This window comes from Nothobranchius furzeri, chromosome 5 (genome assembly GCF_043380555.1).
Source record: "Nothobranchius furzeri strain GRZ-AD chromosome 5, NfurGRZ-RIMD1, whole genome shotgun sequence".
In the NCBI taxonomy this organism is placed as follows: Eukaryota; Metazoa; Chordata; class Actinopteri; order Cyprinodontiformes; family Nothobranchiidae; genus Nothobranchius; species Nothobranchius furzeri.
The window spans coordinates 40,616,877-40,640,455 of record NC_091745.1 but is presented as its reverse complement, the minus strand read 5'-3'; the positions used below and the strand labels follow the sequence as shown (position 1 = coordinate 40,640,455).

Below are 23,579 nucleotides of genomic sequence, written 5' to 3'. Positions count from 1 at the left end.
CACTGACAAAAACAGACACTTTTGGTTTTAAAGGGATACTTTCTCATGTTTTTAAATCATTGTCTTGAGCCAATATGTGCTAAAATGACCCGTTACTGGGTTAAAGGAAGGCAACCCAGCCCCTATCGCCCCCAGTGGCCAGGATATTCCACTTGCAACTTCCGAGTTACCAATCTTGTTTGTTGGGACTTAAAAAAATGGAGCTGACATACCTAGCACTGCAGTCTGGTTCCAGCACATTTCACGCACTGCTGATTGGTGTAATTCAGTGATGAATCACTCCTGTAGACACTGAGAAATGCTGGGGAGATATTTCAGCTGTCAGATTAGGAAGTTAAAAAGACAAATGCACAGTGAGATAGGTTTTGCTTTTGGTTCTACAAACGGACTCTAGGGGGTGCGTAAAGCAAGCCAAAACGGTTTAGTCTCCCTATGAGGACATCTTGAATGTTGGCGAGTGAACAGATTTGAACATTCTGTGGCAAAATTGCTAAATTAAAAACTAAACTTAGAGCCTGATTGTGATAAAACCATAAAATATGTCAAAGTACCGTCTCACTCAGGTGCGTAGATAGGGCGGGGGATGGGGGGATCCGTCCCCCCCCCCCAGATTCAGATTGACTCCGATCCTCCCCCGAGTTAATTAGTTGATTCAGATGATTGGGTTAAAAGCTCGTTTAGAGAAACTTTTCATGATATGCTAATTTTTTGAGATCGGAATTTTGGGGTTTCATGAGCTGTATGCCAAAATCATCAATGTTAGAAACAATAAAAGGCTTGAACTACTTCATTTGTGTGTAATGAATCTAATATATATGAAAGTCTAATGTTTATCAGTACATTACAGACAATAATGAACTTTATCACAATATGCTAATTTTTTTAGAAGGACCTGTAAAATAGTGTTAGTTTTTTTGTAAACCATTGGATGAAATTACACAAACTGACTGAACCCTGGTTAAGGCTCTTGCAATTGTTTGTGTATGTGTACGTGCGTGCGTGTGCGTATGTGTTTGGGGGAGGGTACATTGGAACCTTGTCCCCCCCCCCCCCCCCCCCCAGTTTGAAAATCCTATCTGCGCCCTTGATCTCAGTCATATAAAGTCAAACTTTTTATGTCCCACTAAAACTTTAAATGATGTCTCTACAGTGAAACCTGTCTGAGGAATAGAACTTCACAACAGGTCCCGCTTTCTTGTGTTTTCCAAAAGTAAATTTAAATTGATGGAAAACTGCTTTTGCACGTTTCGAGTACATCACGTGTACAGTAGTACTCTAGTGATCACACAATAGGGTGGTTTTAGCGTTTACTGATGTTTGCAGGATGACGGTTTGACTCGTTTCAAGACTTTAGCTGATTGTTGACAAAATGATTCACAGACATTACTGTCTGAGAGGCTTTCAGAGGAAGACTATAACAAATAGATGATTATAATAATGATAATATCTAAAAACATAAATGCTCGGATATGAACGTCAGTCTCAGAAGAGAAATGAACTAGGTAGTCTAAGAAAGGTGGATTTATTCCCATTGATTCATTCATTTAAAATGATTTAATGCTTGCCTTACTTAGAAGCAGCCTTGGCTTGTGGATCACCTGAGTCCTCCTGCAGGTGTTTTCTGATCTTCAACCAGAGTTGTTTGATGTTTTAAAGTTTTCAAAATGTAAAGATGTGGCTAACAGAAAAACAATAATAAAATAATAATAATTTCTGATTATAATCAGTCACTCTGAGTTTTCACGAAGGCTGGACATGAAAATAGTCTCCTACACCAACCTCCTGCATTAGCTTCTGCAAGAAAACAAACGGTGAAACTCTAGGGTATGAAAATCTCTTAACGTTCATGGACTCACCCTTCTTGACCCGTGACGGGGAAGGTTGTTGTTGGTTTAGCGCTCCGGAAAAGACTAGCCCAGCTAGTAAAAGCTAACCGTTAGCATTAGCAACTTCACCACATGCCAGAACTCCTCCAGACGTGTGTATTTGTAAAGATAAAACACCCACGATACAAGTCAGCGGTAGAGTGTTATCCAATCTGAGGCGAGATGTCCACATATCAGGAAAAAAGACTCCAACACCTGCCACCTGCTGCCACTCTGCAGCAGCAGACTTGTCCGTGCTAATCCAAGCGATTCTGGGCTTTATTTTGCCCCGGTTTGGTTTGCAAGGCAGTCATTCCTACCAGAGACCACTGCAAATGTATTGATTCAATGGGTTTCCCACAGCTTTAAACAACAGCTTTAATTTACTCTATGAATGCTTTGCTATTAGAAATAAATCTAACTAAAATGGACAGATTTTTTTCTTTGAACGCTTTTTACTTGAAGCGATGAAATTCAAACTCCTTCAGAGGCATAATCTAGCGAGGTTGTGACTCACGACACCTTCCTTCCTGTTAGCTGAATCCCTTTTGGCCGTGCTGTCATGTCTGCAGCCGCGTGTCTGTTTCTCACCGCTCTTTCATCCGGCCAGAGCAGAAATGGAGAACCTCAGGTGACTCACAGTCAGAGCCGCTGTTGTCACTTCTTGGTTAAAACAGAGTTTCTGTGCCGTTGGATGTACTTAACCAGTAATGAGTGATGGTGAAAGATTCAGCGCTGAATTTGCGTTTAGACTGTAAACTCAAGCTGCTAAACCTCACCAGCAGGCTGCACCTTTCTCTCCCAGCTTTAAGACAGAAAACGTTACCTCGGGTAATCCCAGATGGAGTCCACGTGTGCTAATCTGCATATTTGTGCAATGCTTTACAGGGAATTTGTTTGGGTGTAACATGGGTGTGTGTTTTTGGGCACAGTGGCTTGTGTCAGCTTCACCTTGGAGCCTTGTTTAAAGAAGAGAGAATGGTCAAACAATCATTGCATGGCCACACTCGGACTGTGCACATCTTATCTCAGGCTGAAAGGTGAGCGTGATCCTTTTAGGCACTTTTTTTCATTCTTGATGCATTCAAGCCACGGTTTTCCACGCATGCTTTTTCAAAAACACATCAGACAAATGTGGATTGTCTCAACTTTTCCACTAAACGATTTCAGCCGCTCGTTTTTCTGTGCAGCGTAAAGGCTGGATGAGTGGACAATTAAACGGATGTGAGAGATCAGCAGCCCTGCAGTGGAAAGATGTTGGTTCTGTGTTGTGAAGTGGAAAGAGCTCGCCATGGAAACCTGAATATGTGCCATGAAAGTGGATTAGCGTAGCACAGTATCAAAGGGGGCAGACCTTATCACCGTAGACATCACAACAACCTGTTGGATACACTCTTTGGTTGCTGCTCATTATTGCTGTCTTATTTATATTGTTTATTTCTTTTTGTTATTTTTAGCCCAGATGGCTCCTGTATTCATCAACACTACTTTATAAACCTGGACCAGAAATTTTGGATTACACGGTCACGGCTACAGCACCTGGGAGTGTGAATAGACACGCTTCCTTGGAAAACCCAAATCCTTTAATGTGTATGCGATAAATGCTGCGGGTGGAATGGTTTATCAGTCCGTGGCGACAGGTGCTGCAGCTCGCTGGAGGGGCAGCACCAGTGCCTCAGAAGCCTACTGGTTGATTGGTCAGAGCCTGGAGACATTTAAGTCAGTGAGACAGAATGTCACTGCACAAACTTCTCATCTAAACCTGTTTAGGGCAGCAACAAACCCCTTTGGTGCTGACCAGTGCTCATCACTGGAAAAAGTAACTAGTTACATTCACTTGTTACCTTCTTCAGCAAGTAACTCAGTTACTTACTGCAAAAAGTAATGCATTACTATTAAAGTAACTTTTTAGTATACCCTTTTAGAAGAACATTCTTAAAGAGACAATGTGTAGTTTTTACCATTAATCTCTGGAAATATCCATCAAAATGTTGGTGAAAATGAATGAAATGATGCCCAGTTGTTGAAAAATATTGGCGGCTTCGTAACATGTAACCATAAAAATCTGGTCTAAAATACATGGGAGCAGGTTTAAGTCTCTGGGCGGCGCCATATTAGATGCCATATTTCCTCCTACGGGAGCCCGTGAGGTCAAAATGCGTTTACTGGTTTGTAACAAACGGTTACCAAATTTTCACCATTCACAAATGTTGTTTTACACATTTTCCTCTTTACTTGTTGCCAGTGATGAAAGGGAATCTGATGTGCTCGTTATTTTGCTGAAGTTTGCAGTCCCCAGGTGTTTTTGACCCTAATGGGCATCCATAAGGTCTTACACCAACACCAAAATACTACTTACCTGCAGTGATTTAGGTACCTACTGCCCCCATTGCCAGGAAAAATACACACTGTCACTTTTAAATGTGTCCATTAATGTACCTGTAATCTAAATTCATTTTTGTCCGTCCATCCATTTTCAGCCACTTATCCATTGGAGTCGGGTCAAGAGGGTAGCAGCCTAAGCCGATAAGCCCAAACTTACCTCTCCCCAGCAATTTGGGCCACCTCCTCCTGGGGAATCCCAAGGCATTCACTGGCTAGCTGAGAGACATAGTTCCTCCAGCGTGTCCTGGGTCTCCTTCCAGTTGAACGTGCCTAGAAAACCAGGGAGGCGTCCAGGAGGCATCCTGACCAGATGCCCGGGCCACCTCAACTGGCTCCTCTCAATGTGGAGGAGCAGCGAATCTACTCGACTGAGCTTCTCATCTCATCTCTAAAGGAGAGCCCAGACACCCTGTGGAGAACGGTCATTTCAGCTGCTTGTACCCGTGATCTTGTTGTTTCGGTCACTACCCAAAGTTCGTGAGCATAGGTGAGGGTAGGAACGTAGATCGACCGGTAAATCGAGAGCTTTGCCTTCCGGCTCAGCTCTCTCTTCACCACGACAGACCTGTACAACGCCCGCATTGCTGCAGCCACAGCACCAATCCGCCTATCGATCTCACGCTCCATCTTTCCCTCACTCGTGAACAAGAACCAGAGATACTTAAACTCTTCCACTTGAGAAGGAGTTTAGAAAGATGAAATGTTCCTGGGTCAATAATATCAGAGAACCAGTGTAACCCACCAGATTAATAGTCACAGGGCGACACAGTAATGTGTAACAAAACAACACTGGTCTTGGCTCTGCTTGTACTAGCCATTAGCTTATCAGTCTTCTCAAAACTAACCTGTTTTTCCAAACTGAGGTTGTTTAGTGAGCTTTCTACAAAGTGTAATACATGAAATGTTTGTAACTTTTACAAAGAAACCTTCTTCAAAACTTTTAAACTATTTGTTTAATGCTCTGGTTCTCCTGCTGACATGTTAGCAGTGAGTTACTGCTGCTGTATTAACCCGTGCATTGAGTAATGCTAGTTATTTTATTAAAACTAGCTGGTTTTATCATGAATATTGGATTAGATGTGCTATAGGAGGACGTAGCAGCAGCAGGGTCGTTTTTGTAGAGGTTGGGCAATAACTAGAAGAGACCTCTGAGCCTGCTGTACCTGGTCATAGCCCGGGTTTATGTAGCAACGGTTGTAAAGTTAGAGGAGGATGGCTAGATAGCAGCTGCTGAGTCACCGTAGAGGCATGAGCAGACCTATTCCTGGTAATACGGACTTGCAGTAAAGGGACCTTTGAAAGAGAAAGACTGGGATCCTTCTGCCAAATTTTCTCCAAATTTCATTTTGTGTTCACATTTTATTAAAGCAGAAGTCCTTTTCAGGAAAGAGGACGAGAAACTGATAGATAAAGAGATGCCACATAAAGATGATTTAAACGTGACGCCAGCTGTTAGATGAAGTAGTTTGTTTATTTTAATATGGAGCAGTAGCTCTCCTGAGAGGCCGGGCCTCTGCAGAATGTAACTCCATATGTGCAGCATAACAACCTGCCTGCTTCTAGTTACAGCACGCCATAAATCTCAAGCCTTCAGCCAAGAAACCTCAAGAGTCTTTTAAATTGCAAGCCACTTTTGTTTTTGTTCAAACGCTCGTCGTGTCAGAATTCATAAACGCCTCTTAATCCGGTGCTTCCCCCGTTCTGATTTTTGAGACTTCCAGCTGGGAAGACTTGATTTGGGGTTGGATCAGACCTGTAAAGCCGCCTCTGATGTTTTCAGATCTCAGATCATTTCCGCGTAGATGTCCAGCCAGTAGACGCAAACGCCTCCTGTCATTTCCACCCATTCAACATCGTGCATCTATCGGCTACTGGAAAGAGACCACAAGTGGGATTTCTGGGAAAAAAATCAGAGCTCTCTGCTTAAATAGGCCTCCCCCTCACTTCTGGTAAATGCTCCTGAGAGCCAACCAACGCAGCCAGTTCTTTTCCCTGGTACACCAAAGTCCACATGCACCAGGCACATGTGTTGAGAAAATTACAGCACAGGACTCCTTTTACGTGCCCTCATGGGTCAGATTTGTTATTTCAGCAGGATCTGCACATTGTAAGCAGCTGTCAGCTTGCTTCTGCGCTCCTGAAGCAACAGTTTGCCTCATCTGATCAGCGGAGAAATGATCATTTATAACAAAGAAAATAAATAATAACAAGGAAGTGAAGCTAAAGTTTCAAGATGTGAAGTGAGTTTGGAGGATTTAAGCTCCAGACATGCAGAAGGAGGTGTTTAATCACTGTGTTTCCTCCTAAACACAAGCTTCTCAGTAGGCAGGGGGACACCAGCACCTGTCTGAGGACCAAATAAAAAACAAACGTCACCCAGAGGAATCTAGATCTGGTTTTATTGTTTATTTTTACACAAATCTGAATTTAAGAACTCAGCATGTGCTACCGTTTTTCCCCAATCACCGATTCACAGAAGTAAAGTGAGACAAGCCTTACATAATAGTCTATATTTGACCGTTGAGCTTCAGAGCACTCCAGCTACGCAGCTGCCTCTGCTGGGGTAACCCTGGAGCTGCAAATTTATCTGCTCACGCAGAACAGAAAGCTTCACAAACAGAAACTTTATATTACGGAAACACTGTCGGCTCGTTGTGATCTTAAATCGGGGGTAAAACGAGTCAAAACTCATCTCGTTTTGGGTTTTAAAACCCCGGAGCTGATTTCTCCTGGCAGCAGCGGCGCCCGCGTTCACACTGCACCTACTCCATATGCCACTTGAATCTTTGCCGTGTTTTTTTTTTCACTTATCACTTCTCCATGGCACTACAGCAATAAATCAAGCAGGAAGTGAATGGAGTCTGACGTCAGCAGCTCGGCTGCTTGCGTAATCTCGCCCTGTTGTCCCGTTTGTCATATGGAACGATCTGAAGAGGTAAACGCACTTTTATCACATCACCTAACGTCCAGGCTCTCTGCTCGTGTATCTGCCCAGTTGGGAACCTGAAAGCAAACACTCAGCGTTAAATCATTCACAAAATCAATGAAGACAACTTTTAATGACGTCACGGCGGCAGCTGCGTCTTTATTTTAGCCATGACAGCAGCAACGTTCCAGAGATACAACATGATCTCTAATTATAGCAAACGCTCGGGCTTCTCGTGTGACCGTGTCAAATGGACGGCGTCTTTCTGGGGGGGGAATCCTTCAGAGTAAGAGAAGAAGAAAACGATCGAGCTTCCTGTCTCATCTGGTGTGACAGACGGAGCCTGGTCTGTCCCCAGCCACACCTGACAGCCCGCGTGTTTGGCAACATCCATCCAGAGTGCTGCTGCTCCATCAGGGTGATGGATGCAACAACACAACCTGCTGCTTCATCCGAACGTAGACTAAATAGGAAATGCTTTCATGCTGTTGTTTATTATGGGAAATGAATATTATTGACTCAAGACAGATGGCTGGATGTTGTTTGTTCGCAGGCATGGCTGGAACAGAAGTTGGACTAAAGTATTGTTTATTTAAGGTGTGTTTAAACACGGGTCGCCTCCCCACGCCTTCAAGGCTCACAGTCTTGGTTGTCTTAGCAGGATGTTTCCTGGAGAGGATCAACAGAGCAGCTGGTTTAAACCAACAGAGGTAGAGCTTTTCACTCCGAGTGTTCCCGTCTCTCCCCTCTGCCACGGCGCTGTGAGGGAACCTGAGAATGTCAAGCCAGCTGACATTTATCCGCCTCCCCATTTCCTCTCATCCCCCAACTGTTTCACATTCAGGTAAACACCGAGGACGCACAGCTGCCTCACAGCCTGGTTATTTATAGCCGCGTGACGCAGATGTGCCTCATCTGTACCAGGCAGGACCTTCAGCCGGAGGAGCCGCCGCCCTCCCCGGCTTTCTCACAAACGCGGATGCTGTTGCCATAGAAACCGGGGCAGTGTTGACTTGATGCTTGGCGACCTTATCCTGATCACCCAGCTGACCCCGTCAGAGGTGTTTGAGATGCGTTTGCCTGCAGCTGTAGGTTAAAACGTGTCGTTGTTTTGGTAAATCATGCTGGTGAGCTCCACACTTCCACTTGCCTTCACACAGATCAGTCCACATGAACTTCACCCTCTTGTAAAGGTTTTACAGGTGCTGACGAGTGTAGGAAGCTGTAAATGATACGACCTGAAAGAGCAAACAGGAAAAGTTTTCACCCAAAGAGAAATCTTCTCCCTGAAGGAGAAGGCTGTGGCTAACGTCTCTGATTGTGTGAAGTTCATCATTAGGAGACGGTAAAGCCGTAGCAGGCCTCACACAGGACAGGCTGAGACAAAAGGAGGTCAGGCTTCGATCTGGGACTTATTCACCCTCTTTGCCTTGTAGCAGAGGAACATCGCTGTTGGCATCGGAACAAACATCAACACAAGCTGTTCTGCAAATAAGGAAATGCAGTACATTAATGTTTTAAGAAAACACCCTCATGAACACATGAAGATGTGGAGGACCGATCCGTGTGAATCCCATAGAAAATCACTGTTTAGTTACTGACAAGCAGCTTCTTGATGAGTCAACAAAAGATGTTTAAACTCAAGTCAAACATGTTTATAAACCTCTTTACAGCACGAGGGCTGGCCAAAGTACAGAAATACGTTTAAATGCACACAAACGATACAACCCAGAAAATCAGGTGAAACCCTTCTGTGTTTGCCCCCTCTCCGTCCTCTTGGACCCAATGGCCACCGCTAGAAAACCCTAACACATAACTCTAGCAGCACCTTGTGAAACATCATATCTACCTTGTTTTTAAAACTCTGAACCGCTTACAAAACCTTAATTCCCTCCGACAAGGTCAAACAAAACAACGTTTCGATTTCGCCATGGAACAGAACGCGTCGACGGCTTCGCCGCTGGCCGCTGCCGCGAATCACCTTCCGTGTTTCAGGTAATAAAAGCGACAGCGACAAATTTCGCTGATTGCGGTCATTTGTCGCCTCCCGTGTGTCGAGCCCATTATGTTTAAAATGGCTGCCACATGTAACTTGCTTTGATTTGAACAGTTGTTTTGCGTGTGCCCCGAAATGAACGTGACGCGTTCAAGCACTGCAGTATAAGAGTAACCAGTAGGTGGCGTTGACAAAAGGAGTGAGATTCTCTCACCATTGTGACTCCGTCTCTGGTTTAGAGGTCTTTCAAACTATCTACGATACCGCTGCAGTCGTTTTTTTATTATTATTGTGATCCCATAATTAACCAGTTACTGGTCTCTTCTATTGACACCATGTTTGTTTTGGTTGGACCCACAAACCCGGCTCTCTATCTGGTCTGAGTTCTCTTCTGCACCCCCTAGTGGAACATTCCAGTACTACACGCAGTACAGCCGCAAGTATGCCAACAAAGACGCAGCCTTCTGACTGTGCCAGCGCAAGGTTAAGAAGAAAGTATGTTACTGTCAAAGCTGCGACAGAGAAGACCTGCAAAGATGGCATCGGTTCAGGAATGCCACTCAACTGAAACTGTTTAGCCTTCAACTTGGACGAGTTGGGTTTGTTGAAGCAATTTAGTTTATTATAGGCTTAAGTGATAGACTAGTTTATTTTCTTATTTAATGCTAAAGTTAATTTGTTTGTTTTGCATTATGCTTTTTATTTATTATTTTGTTTAATTAGTTTATTGTTTATTGGTCAGGTGTGGGTGATTATTGTATAAATAGGTCAAGGTGGGTGGAGCAGCCAGGGCTGCGAGGGAACATGGTTTTTTACCACACACACAAAGAGAGACAGAGAGGACACAAAAATCTGTGCTCTTGCTGCTTGAGTGAATAAACCACCACCATTTTTTTCCCCGTGCGTAAAGCCTAACCCTTGACGTAGCCCAGTGGCCATTTGAAAGTATTTGATTATTTTTTGTTTAAGTTTTATGGACAAATAGCTACTACAAGGTTTATACTGAGCCAGGATCCTCTGGAGGTTTTTTCCTGTTAAAAGGGAGTTTTCCTCTCCACTGTCGCTAAATGCTTGCTTAGTCTGAGGATTGCTGTACATTGATTGATGAAATTTGCTGGGTTCCTTATATAGGAAACTTTTTTCTGATTGGCTTAATGACCTGACCTGTATTGGTATGTTTATTGTGTGAAGTGCCTTAAGACTGCTCTTGTCGTGATTTGGCGCTATATAAATAAACTTGAATTGAATTGAATTAGACTTGGGCTTTTCTTTGAGGCATGAGCAGGTATGGGTACATTTTTAAAAATATTATGTACTTGCTTTTACTTCTGCTTCTTTGATTGTGTATGGCGGACTGCCCCATTCACTGATTTCCATAGTGATTAAAACATCATGATGTTCGACGCTCTGACTGGTCCTTGCTCGGTCCAATTGCGTGTGGAGACAGTTTGAAGGACAACCGTAGATTCCGCCCCATGACTGAGTCACAGGCAGATCATATATACAAACATAGGATGCATGCTAGGCTATGATTATTTTGCTTTTGCACAGAAATTGAGACTATTCTCTCTTCAGGCAGAAGATGGATCATCTTGTAAAATGAAGTTAGATAAATTAAAGAGACAATGTGTAGTTTTTACCAATATTTTCTGGAAATATCCATCAAAATGTTGCTGAGAATTAATTAAATGACGCTCCTCCTTGAACCGTCACCTTATCGTGGTGGAGGAGTTTGAGTGCCCTAATGATCCTAGGAGCTATGTTGTCTGGGGCACTTAGTGCCCCTGGTAGGGTCTCCCATGACAAATTGGTCTTAGGTGAAGGGTGAGACAAAGAACGGTTCGAAGGATCTTTCATGGCGGTTAAAACGAAGAGTCGGAGTACCCGGCCCGGAGGGTTACCGGGGTCCCACCCTGGAGCCAGGCCTGGGGTTGGGGCCCGTGAGCGAGCGCCTGGTGGCCGGGCTGTCGCCCATGGGGCCCGGCCGGGCCCAGCCCGAACCGGATACATGGGCTCGTCCAACTGTGGACCCACCACCCGCAGGAGGAACATGAAGGGTCCGGTGCAATGCGAATCGGGTGGCAGACCAAGGCAGGAGCCTTGGCGGTCCAATCCCCGGACAAGAAAACTAGTTTTTGGGACATGGAACGTCACCTCGCTGGCGGGGAAGGAGCCGGAGCTTGTGGCAGAGGTTGAGCGGTACCGGCTAGATATAGTCGGACTCACCTCGACACATTGCATTGGCTCTGGAACCCGAGACCTGGAGAGGGGTTGGACACTCTACTTTGCTGGAGTTGCTCCGGGTGAGAGGCGGAGGGCTGGGGTTGGCTTTTTGTTAGCCCCGAGACTCTCTGCCTGTGTGTTGGGGTTTACCCCGGGGGACAAGAGGGTAGCTTCCTTGCGCCTTCGGGTCGGGGAACGGGTCCTGACTGTTGTTTGTGCTTATGGGCCAAATATCAGTTCAGAGTACCCACCCTTTTTGGAGTCCCTGGGACGAGTGCTAGATAGTGCTCCATCAGGGGACTCCATTGTCCTGCTGGGGGACTTCAATGCTCACGTGGGCAATGACAGCTTGACCTGGAGGGGTGTGATTGGGAGGAACGGCCCACCTAATCTGAACTCGAGCGGTGTTTTGTTATTGGACTTCTGTGCAAGCCGCAGTTTGGCCATAACGAACACCATGTTCGAACATAAGGATGCCCACCGGTACACTTGGTACCAGGGCAGCCTAGGTCACAGGTCGATGATAGATTTTGTAGTCGTATCATCTGACCTGCGGCCGTATGTTTTGGACACCCGAGTGAAGAGAGGAGCGGAGCTGTCAGCTGATCACCACCTGGTGGTGAGTTGGATCAGATGGCAAGGGAACATGCCGCGTAGATCTGGCAGACCCAAACGCATAGTGAGGGTCTGCTGGGAACGCCTGGCAGAAGAACCTGTCAAGACGGTCTTCAACTCCCACCTCCGGCAGAGCTTTGACCACGTCCCGAGAGCAGTGGGGGACATTGAGTACGAGTGGGCCTTGTTCCACTCTGCGATTGTCGAGGCGGCTGTTGTTAGCTGTGGTCGTAAGGTGGCCGGTGCCAGTCGTGGTGGCAACCCCCGTACCCGCTGGTGGACACCAGAGGTTCGGGGAGCCGTCAGGCTGAAGAAGGAGGCCTACAGGGCGTGGCTGGTCTGTGGGTCTCCGGAGGCAGCAGACAGGTACCGGATAGCCAAGCGGGGTGCAGCAGTGGCAGTTGCCGAGGCAAAATCTCGGGCGTGGGAGGAGTTTGGTGAGGCCATGGAGAAAGACTATCGATCGGCTCCAAAGAGGTTCTGGCAAACTGTCCGGCGCCTCAGGAGAGGAAGGCAGCAACTCGCTCACACTGTTTACAGTGGGCATGGGGAGCTGCTGACGTCAACTGAGGCTATAGTCGGACGGTGGAAGGAATACTTTGAGGAGCTCCTCAATCCCACCAATGCGCATTCCGAGGAGGAACCAGAGCTGGGAGGCCTGGGGATGGACTGTCCGATCTCGGGGGCAGAAGTTGCTGAGGTAGTCAAACAACTACACAGCGGTGGAGCCCCGGGGGTGGATGAGGTTCGTCCTGGGTATCTCAAGGCTATGGATGTTGTAGGGCTGTCATGGTTGACACGTCTCTACAACATTGCGTGGTCATCGGGGGCAGTTCCTAGGGAGTGGCAGACCGGGGTGGTGGTCCCCATCTTTAAGAAGGGTGACCTGAGGGTGTGTTCCAACTATAGGGGGATCACACTCCTCAGCCTCCCTGGAAAGGTCTACGCCAAGGTACTGGAGAGGAGGGTCCGATCGATAGTTGAATCTCAGATAGAGGAGGAGCAATGTGGTTTTCGTCCTGGCCGTGGAACTGTGGACCAACTCTATACCCTTGCAAGGGTGATGGAGGGGGCATGGGAGTTTGCCCAACCAATCCACATGTGCTTTGTGGATTTGGAGAAGGCTTATGACCGTGTCCCCAGGGGCACCCTGTGGGGGACGCTCCAGGAGTATGGGGTGGGTGGCTTTCTGTTAAGGGCCATTCAGTCCCTTTACCAGAGGAGCGTGAGTTTGGTCCGCATAGCCGGTAGTTAGTCGGACCTGTTCCCAGTGAGGGTTGGACTCCGCCAGGGCTGCCCTTTGTCACCGGTTCTGTTCATCACTTTTATGGACAGAATTTCTAGACGCAGCCGTGGTGTGGAGTGTGTCGAGTTTGGTGGCAGGAGAATCTCGTCTCTGCGTTTTGCAGATGATGTGGTCCTCCTAGCTTCATCCAGCTCTGACCTTCAGCTCTTGCTGGGTAGGTTCGCGGCCGAATGTGAAGCGGCTGGGATGAGGATCAGCACCTCCAAATCTGAGACCATGGTTCTTGACCGGAAAAGCGTGGCTTGCCACCTCCGGGTCGGGGGAGAGGTCCTACCTCAAGTGGAGGAGTTTAAGTATCTCGGGGTCTTGTTCACGAGTGAGGGTAGGAGGGATCGGGAGATCGACAGGCGGATTGGTTCGGCGTCTGCAGTGATGCGGACGCTGAGCCGATCTGTCGTGGGGAAGAGGGAGCTGAGCCAGAAAGCCAGGCTCTCGATTTACCGGTCGATCTACGTCCCAATCCTCACCTATGGTCATGAGCTTTGGGTAATGACCGAAAGAACGAGATTGCGGATACAAGCGGCCGAAATGAGTTTCCTCCGTAGGGTGGCCGGGCTCAGCCTTAGAGATAGGGTGAGGAGCTCGGACATTCGGGAGGGACTCGGAGTAGAACCGCTGCTCCTCCGGATCGAAAGGAGCCAGTTGAGGTGGTTTGGGCATCTGGTCAGGATGCCTCCTGGACGCCTCCCCGGGGAGGTGTTTCGGGCATGTCCTGCCGGCAGAAGGCCCCCGGGTCGACCCAGGACACGTTGGAGAGGTTACATCTCCAATCTGGTCCGGGAACGCCTTGGGGTCCTGCCGGAGGAGCTGGTGGACAAGGCCGGGGAGAGGACGGCCTGGAGCTCCCTAATTGGGATGCTGCCCCCGCGACCCGGACCCGGATAAGCGGAGGAAGACAAAGACGACGAAGACGAAGACGCCCAGTTGTTGAAAAATATTGGCGGCTTCGTACATATAACCATAAAAATCAGGTCAAAAATACACGGGAGCGGGTCTAAGGCTGTGTCTCAATTCAGGGTCTGCATCCTATGTCGGCCGGATTCGTCGGCCGGTTACGTCACAGCGCCGCGACTAGGCCTGTCCCAATTCGAAGACTCCTTCAAATGCGGTCGACGAATGCGGCCTTCTTTTCGCCTGAATGAAGGATGGGTCGGGTGTATCCTTCAATAGGTAGCATTTCCCAAGATGCCTTGTGGGCCGGCCGGCAGAAAAACTTAAAAACAATGGCGGACAGTGAAGCGGGAGCTGTCGGAGAGGATTGCGCATATAAATGTCAGTATAAACTTGAAAACTGTTAGGTTAAGGACTTTTTGTGATACACGAACGTTATTTTAGTTAGAAATGTTACAGTAAAAGTGCTTGTATTGCGGTCTCGGCTCGTATGTTCGGCCGCGCTCGGTGTCGTACTTCTCCCGCTACGTTTCCCCCTGCTTTTAATAGAAGTTTGTATTTTAGGGACAAAAGAGAAAACCAGGGAATTTATTAAGCTTAGGGCGGAGGTGGACCACATGATCACCGGAGCAAAGTATTCGGCGGCTGTGGCATGGAGGTACAATAACATCTCATATTTTAAAAAACTCGTTTGAGCTTATTTTTTCTGCGAAAACATGAAAGGAATAACCCGTTGTCCTCTTTTCTCTATCTGTTGTTTTCTTACATGTTTGTTAAGACTATTCTGGAGAAGATGGGCATCCAGGGGAAGGTGACAGCGATGACCAGCTTCTGGAGCTGATCTGGGAGGACATGAGGCTGCAGAGGGCACAGGAGAGAAGGACGAACTTTGGCAGCTTTTTACTTTGCTAGAAAAAAATGGTTAAGGAAGATTAAACATGTACATATAAAAGAAATATCTAAATAAAATCAGTTCTGCATTAAACTCTTGAATTTTATTTTTGTTTACAAATGAGAATTGTTTACTAGAGGGTATCCTGCTGGGTCTTGAAAAGTCTTAAAAGGTGATAAATCAGTTTTGGTCAAATTAAGACCCTTAGAAAGTATTAAAAACTATTATCACATCTTTGCTCAGGCTCAGCTTGTCTAAAGTATTTTCTCTGAATTAGCTCTCCAACAGTCAAGGAAATGATTAACCCCCAGAGACCCACGGTTGTAATATTACAACATCAGATTTAAGTCCACAAAAATAAACCTTCCCCATTTTTTTTTCTTTTTAAAACCACATTTACATTGCTAATAGGTCCTATTGTTCAGTTCTGCAACACTATTGGCTGTTAAAATGTGTAAATAGGCCCGTTTATCTGGCCTCCTAGAACAACATGTGAAAGGTTAAAAAAGATTTTGCAGTTTTCTAAATTTGGGTTTCTGGGGGTTAAAAAGCTAAATAAAACGTCGAACTCCATTGTTTAAAGTTCCTTCTCCCTTCTGCCCAGCGGTTCCACGGTTGCTAGGCGACGGAACGTTCGCCGAGGGAGTTCATGTAGGCTAGGCCTGTCCCAATTCACAGCCGTTAACATCCGGTCTACGGAGGACGCAGCCCACGTCGGCCGGGTGGGCTGGGTCCTTCGAAGGATGCAGACCCTGAATTGAGACACAGCCTATGTCTCTGGGAGACACCATATTAGATCCTTTGTTTCATCCTACGGGAGCCCATGAGGACAAATTGCATTTACTGATATGTAACAAACAGTTAAAAACTTTCGTCATTCTTAAATGTTTTTGTTTTACACATTTACCTCTTCCTGTCAGGTTCGGTGGCAGAGCTGAAGCGTGGCTAAGAAGATCTGTTGCCCAGACGCGGAGTGATGGAGATAACCAGCGTGGTTATATCCTTTAGGTCAGGTTTGAAGGTTTGAGGGCTGGTAAGCCTGGAAACTCGATACAAAGTCTGGTGAGAACGATGACAGAGGAAGGAAAGCCGGCACTTCCTTTTATAGTGTCGGCGTGATGACACACTCTTTCTCTCTCTCTCTCTCTCTCTCTCTCTCTCTCTCTCTCTCTCTCTCTCTCTCTCTCTCTGTATATATATATATATATATACATATATATATATATATATATATATATATATATATATATATTCCTGTGATCCCCAGAGATTTTTCGAGTCTCCTCCTGACCTTTGCTCTCCAGATCCAACATCGCCACCACTTCTCTCGCCATAGACTTCGGACAAACAACTTCCACAGCGTCTGCTCTCCGATCCAGCCAACCCACTCGTCTCCACCTGCTTTCCCTCTGTTCCCCGAGGATTCAGGAACCCTCCTGATCTCCGAGCCATCTCCACTTCCTCGCTTCTACGTTTAACTCGGACCGGACCCTCATCCCCTCCTCCTCTGTGCCTGCCTCCATCCTTCCAGTAAGACTGTTCCCCTTAAGCCTGCCTGTCGTTCCTCTCCTCGAACCCTTCTCACTCTCCTGTGTTTTCTCCCTAGACCCTGACTTCCATCCCGGCGTGCTCCTCTCAAACTCGCTCCACCTTAGCGTCATCTAGAGCATCTTACCTTTTCTTGTGTCCCTCCTATGATTCTGCATGTCTTGGGTTAGCCGGTTAAACCAGAGCATGACAGAATCATCTGACCAAGCGGCTAACCCCGCAGAATCAGCTCCCCCTCCAGATATCTCAGAGGCGCTCCACATCCATGCACTCTCTCTCCGGTCGTTATGCGAACAACTGGCCTCTACTAACCAGGGGCTTCTCCAGCTGGACACAGCTGTGGTACAACTCCTGGAGAGGGGTGCTCCACCACCCCCGTTGGTCCAGACTCCCACGGTTACAGCCGATTTAGCCCCCGCTGAGTCTCCTGATCCTGTGTTTTTCCGGGTAGCAGAGTCTCCGCCCAGAATGGCGTTCAGTGGTGATCCTGAGCAGTGTTTGGGGTTTCTTTTGCAATGTAGACTGGCTTTCGGGCGCTCTCCGGGTTATTTTCCTAATGATGTGGCTAAGGTGTCTTATATGTTGGGGTTCCTTCGAGGGAAGGCGTTACAGTGGGCTGAAGCCAAAAGCCACACCCCCAGCTTTTTAGAAGGCCCCCTTTCTGATTTTTTTGGCTGATTTTAAGTTAGTATTCGGGTGTGCTGCCAAGCGTTCTGATATCGCTAAAAAGATCTGGCACTTGTCTCAAGGCTGCCAGACTGTGTCTGAATTTGCCCTGCAATTCAGAATACTCGCTGTCGCCTCCGCCAGGAATGAGGACTCCTTAATGGGTGCTTTCCAGGAGGCCCTAAGTGAAAGAATAAAAGACTAATTGGCTCTCTGTCCTGAACCAAACAGTCTGGAGGAGCTTATCGCTCTCGCCACCAAGATAGACAAACACGTTAGGGATCGCACAAGAGGTGTCTGTCCTCCTTCTTCTCCTCTGCCTTTCTCTCAGGTTTCCCATGCACAGGCTTCTTCCCCACCCACAGAGGAACCCATGTAAATTGGCAGGACAAGGCTCAGCACCGAGGAACGTAACAGACTCGTGGCATCCAGGCTTTGTCTCTACTGTGGAATGGCCGGACACTTTGTTTCCCAGTGCCCCACACAGTCAAAACGGGATGGCCCACCAGTGGGGTCGGAAGTACGGGTGGGCGCTATGCTAACAGTTTCTCCCGCTGCCTTTTACCTTGTGTTCTTTTTTTTGGCCGCAACAAACACAACACTCAGGCACTGTTGGACTCTGGCAGTGAGCGGAACCTGCTGGACAAGACCATCGTCAACTGCCTTTGCAACCCCACCATTCCTCTCACCAGCCCCCTGCACGCTACCTCCTTAGATGGGAGTCCCCTGTCCCCAATCACCCACCAAACTGTACCCATCACTCTTCAAACCGCAGGAAACCACCACGAACAAGTGACATTCTTTGTATTTCCATCTCCGCAGTCCTCAGTGGTTCTGGGACACCCCTGGTTGGTTACCCACAACCCCCATATTGACTGGAGGACCAGTCATATCGAATCCTGGAGTTCCCGTTGCCTTCTCACCTGCCTACGAGCACCTGGTCAAAGCAGGACCAATCTCCTCGCTTCTACGTTTAACTCGGACCGGACCCTCATCCCCTCCTCCTCGGTGCCTGCCTCCATCCTTCCAGTAAGACTGTTCCCCTTAAGCCTGCCTGTCCTTCCCCTCCTCGAACCCCTCTCACTCTCCTGTGTTTTCTCCCTAGACCCTGACTTCCGTCCCGGCGTGCTCCTCTCGAACTCGCTCCACCTAAGCGTCATCTAGAGCATCTTACCTTTTCTTGTGTTCCTCCTATGATTCTGCTTGTCTTGCGTTAGCCGGTAAAACCAGAACATGACAAGTTGGCACTCCCCAGGGCTTGTTGCTTGCTTGCAACGATTTAGGCACTGCCCCCTATCACCAGGAAATTCTTAACTGAGTTGATCACAAAAAAGACAAAAAGGAGAGAAATAAAAGATTTACAGCAAAGAAATAAAATGACAATCAGAACAAAAACCCAAAGAAACCCGGATGCTATTTAAAATCTATAAGATCTCTTAACCACAACTAAAATGTATTAAAACTTTCCAAACAGTAGACAAAATGATGGAAAACTTCTTTATTATCATCACCAACGCAGAGCTCAAGAAGATTTTTGACTTCCTTATCGTCACACACTTTAATGTCTGAAATTAATGCATAACAACACATTCCTGCTGAATAAACTACGGAGGGTGTGCTTGCACAGCTGCTGCCATGCAGATGAGGCTCCTCACTGATACTTCCACAGCTGAGGTCAGCGGATCATGAAGCACGCCTTGAGGGGAGAGAGAGCTGTTGTCAGCGGACAGATGGAAACAGTCTCTACGTCACACGCAGGGTGTTTCCTGCGCAGGATGTCCATAATCAATGACCAAAGACAGCAACCAATCACAGGCCCCATGCTAATGAGCCTCGTCTGAGCCGCTGGATCTTCCTTATGAATCGTTGCTTTGCAGACTGACCGGATTTCTGCCGCGGACACCGGAGGGAGCAGCTGATCCCAGACCAGCCGAACCTTTTGACTTCCTCTCTTCTCAGGATCGCTCATATCTGCTGCTGCTGAAACTCCGGGGATTATTTATTATTTCTGAAGGATTGAAGGAGCAGATCTGAGCTGAAGAACTTTTTGCTTCTTCCATTTTTAAAGTTAATATGTCTGCAGCTTCGGATCAGAGTCAGCGGTTCTGCGTGTTGTCCTGGGATCAGGTGCGGCGTCTGGACTCGATCCTGGGGGAGGCTGTGCCCATCCACGGCCGCGGAAACTTCCCCACTCTGTCCGTGCAGCCCCGTCAGATCGTCCAGGTAACACACACACACACACACACACACACACACACACACACACACACACACACACACACACACACACACACACACACACACACACACACACACACACACACACACACACACACATGTTTTAATGAAAAAAAAAGGCAGTTGATTTGTAATATTTTGTAAATTTATTAATTTTACTGTAATTTGCTCCCTTTGAAAGCCACTGATCCAACTAAAATTCAGAATTTTACAGGAAACTCACTTCATTTCATAATTATTTCTAACATATTGTCACAATCTTGAGGTCTTTATGCGTCAAATGTTCTGAAAATGTTTTAAATAGATTAGTTTCGACCTTTAGGATAATTTTAGTTGAAAAAATGTGTGTGGATAGGTTACTTGCCCTTAAGCCACCTCATGTGTCACTCAAGTCACAGGCACAGTCACAGTCACGATAAATGACGACGACAACAACAACAACAATAATAAAAATAATCTAAAAGAGAAAAAATGCTTATTTTTCATGTTTTTTTATTTATTTTTATTTGCTTGAAAGCTAGATAATTATTAAAATCCAATAAGTATTTCAAAGTAAAACCCTGAGTGGACATATTGAGGCACTTTTGTTTAAGTATGTATGAAAGGATAATGATAAAATGTGATTTTCATGCCTAAAGATGAATAAAAACACTTTCGCAAGTCATGCATGAAAATGGCAACCACCTAAAACAGTGGAAATTATGTGTCAATTAAACAAATCCTGTTGCTGTCTGACTTCTGTGCAGCTAAACCCGACCCACACATGGGATCCAGATTCATGCAACAGCCTCTCATTGTAGCCGGATCACATGCCAGCGCCCCCGCTGCTGTGCCCCCCACTGTTTGCACTAAAAGTGGAAAGAAAGTGTAGCGTTGAGAGAAACACAGCAGCCGCTGTCACGGGGTCTTCTTTTCCATCTCGATTCCACTCTAGAGACGAGAGGCCGGAGAAGCCCAGAGCTTCACGCTCTGTGGTTGTGGAAAGATGAATGGTCCATTGAACAGGCGGGAGGCTTAAATCGGGGGGGGGGGGGGGGGGGGGGGGGGGGGGGTTTCAAGTTTTCCTCTGGATTTGTGGAATCCCTGCATAATTCAGTCACACATCTGCTGCGTGGATTCATTTAAAGCGTTTGTGTTTTAATAACGAGCCAGTGTGTGCGTTGTGTCAGGGAACACATGGATGACCATGTGGACCTTTGTCCCACTGCAGAGTTGGAGGAATAAACACATCGCTAGCATCGCAGGAGCTCCGGCAGCGTGACTGTAGGTTAAGACAACAGCAGCTGCTTTGGATTTCAGAAGTTTGTCTCAGAGCTGATGATCAGATCTGCAGAGCAAATTGGCTTCATTTTAAAATTGTTTACCCCTCCTAAATGAAGGAGACTAGACTAAAATCTGGCAGGATTTGATGTTAAGCCACCGGGTTAATTCCTTTACTTCCAGGGGCAGAGCTGGATGGGGGGGGGGGTTTGGCTTAACCACTCACCTGTGTCCATGCAAGTAATACCAGCCAACAAGCACAGAAGCATGGTGAAAGCTCCTGACTGGAGTTTGGACCCAACCTGTTCAGCTTTATGGCTGACAGATAGTGATCTCCCACCAAAGTGCTGCCGCTCCAGTTGAGTTCCCTCCTGCATCGACTGCCTTGTCTTCAGAAGTTTGCCCACAGCCTGACCTAGTATGTATAAATAGAGCCGTGGTGTTATCTGATCACCATGGGAGAGAGAGTTAACTGATGCTAATCTGACGGGTCAGCGCCGTGGAGGATTGCGCGTGAGCGTGGGGCAGCTAGCCGGTGCTACAGGTGCTAATATTTCTGTTGTCTGACCAGCGGGAGCACAGGAAGTGATGCGTCCATCATCCCACGTCAAGCACACGGTACTGAAAAGTTCATTTGCAAAAACAGATTGTTGTTTATTTTCTTCAATAAAAATCAAGTTTGGTGATTTTGAACAAAAATGAATTTTATCTGATTTTGCAAACGAACTCTTCATTCTGCTGCCGAGTTACGTTTTCTAAGCGGAAACGCTGTGTGATGCATTTCTGCTGGAGGCCCTCTTCCTGCTTCGCTCACGGGTCAGCATTGTGCTGACTTATCTGTGCGGCTCTGATAAGACAGTTTGATCCGGGGGAAGATGGACCTGGTGACTCCCCATCACCTTTTTGGGTGGATGGTGATGAAATGGACTTTTGTGAGCGTTTGTATTGATCCTGCCTTCACAGGCTATTGATTTCCTTGAGGCATTGTGGATCTAACTTTTATTTAAGCAATTGCAACAGTGTTTTCATTCAAAAAAATCGTGTGTGTTTGTGTTTTAAAACGACGTGTTTTTGTCCAGGTGGTGCGAGCCAGGCTGGAGGACAGAGGCGTGTGCGTTAAGGATGTGAGGCTGAACGGTTCTGCTGCTAGTCACGTGCTCCATCAGGACAACGGACTGGGCTACAAGGACCTCGACCTGATCTTTGGCGTGTCGCTGAAGGATGACCAGGCCTTCCGGCTGGTGAAGGATGTCGTCCTGGACTGTCTGTTGGACTTCTTGCCGGCCGGAGTCTCCAAGGAGCGCATCACGGCCCTGACCCTCAAAGAGGTGTATGTTCAGAAACTGGTGAAAGTCTGTAATGACACGGATCGCTGGAGCCTCATCTCGCTGTCCAACAACATGGGCAAGAACGTGGAGCTAAAGTTCGTGGACTCTCTCAGGCGACAGTTTGAATTCAGTGTGGACTCCTTCCAGATCTGTCTCGATTCTTTGCTCTTATTTGACCGCTGCTCAGAGACGCCCATGTCTGAGAGCTTTCACCCCACAGTGATCGGGGAGAGCGTCTACGGCGACTTCCAGGCGGCTATGGATCACCTGTGTCAGAGAACCATAGCCACTCGCAGCCCAGAGGAAATTAGGGGTGGCGGCTTGTTGAAGTACTGCCACCTGCTGGTCCGGGGGTTCACTCCCTCTTCAGAAGCAGACATGAAGCTGCTGCAGCGCTACATGTGTTCACGCTTCTTCATAGACTTCCCCGACATAGGAGAGCAGCAGCGGAAGCTGGAGGCTTACCTGCAGAACCACTTCGCCGGCATGGAGCACAAACGCTACGAGTGCCTGCTGACTCTGCATCAGGTGGTGAATGAGAGTACCGTGTGTCTGATGGGCCACGAGCGGCGCCAGACGCTCAGCCTCATCTCCATGCTGGCGCTGAAGGTGCTGGCGGAACAGAACGCCATTCCCACTGTGACGAACGTCACGTGCTACTACCAGCCAGCACCGTACGTGCAGGACATCAACTTCAGTAATTATTACATCGCACACGTGCAACCGCCTCAGATCACGCAGTGCACTAGCGCATATCAAACATGGCTGCCCTGCAGCTGAGCCAGGACGGGTCGCTCTGTTGGGGGGGGGACACACACTCATGCTTGCCAAATGTGACTTGACTGAAACAATCCCGTACTGCTGTACACCTGATCGAACTGACAGAAACACTGCTTAAAATTTGACCCGGAAGTCAGATAAGAGATCTGGGAATGACGGAATCATGTCAGGAAAACTGCTGGGATCTTCTGTGCTCAGTGATAATCGTGCATTTCTCTGCTTTCAAACACTAAAGCTCCTTGTTCACCAGCACAGGTGATGAAATATTACAAATGTGATGAAGCAGATGTGCAACCAAACATTGTGTCCCCGCCGCTCTCACCTCGACTCCGCCTCCTTCCAGATGTTCTGTCTGACTCCCGAGTTGAAACGAAGCGCACCGATACCGTTTTCACGTTTCCTCTGGAAAACATCCGTGAGATTGCTGGTCATTTCTGAGATGTAGCTTTGAATCTTATTTAAGTTCTGAAAAACAAGTCGCTAAGAAACTTTCTGCAAATGTCAGAAACACAAACAAACGCGGATGCTGGTGTTATTTTCATACAGATTTCTTTTTTAATTCCGTACTGGACCAAAGATGTTTTTGTTGCTCTTAAAGGAAAAAAAAAACGAATGTTGTTATAATTCCTGGTGCCTAAACAGAACCGCAAAACGTTGTAA

At 47.2% G+C, this 23,579-nt stretch overlaps 1 protein-coding gene across 1 annotated transcript; it reads left to right on the top strand.

The window, feature by feature from the left end:
• Positions 1-19,202: 19,202 nt before the first annotated feature.
• On the top strand, positions 19,203-23,152 carry tent5ba (terminal nucleotidyltransferase 5ba). The gene is made up of 2 exons (XM_015949054.3): positions 19,203-19,536; positions 21,891-23,152. Exons 1-2 carry the CDS (start codon positions 19,387-19,389, stop codon positions 22,917-22,919), a joined length of 1,179 nt encoding a protein of 392 aa, XP_015804540.1. The 5' UTR covers positions 19,203-19,386; the 3' UTR covers positions 22,920-23,152.
• Positions 23,153-23,579: the final 427 nt, after the last annotated feature.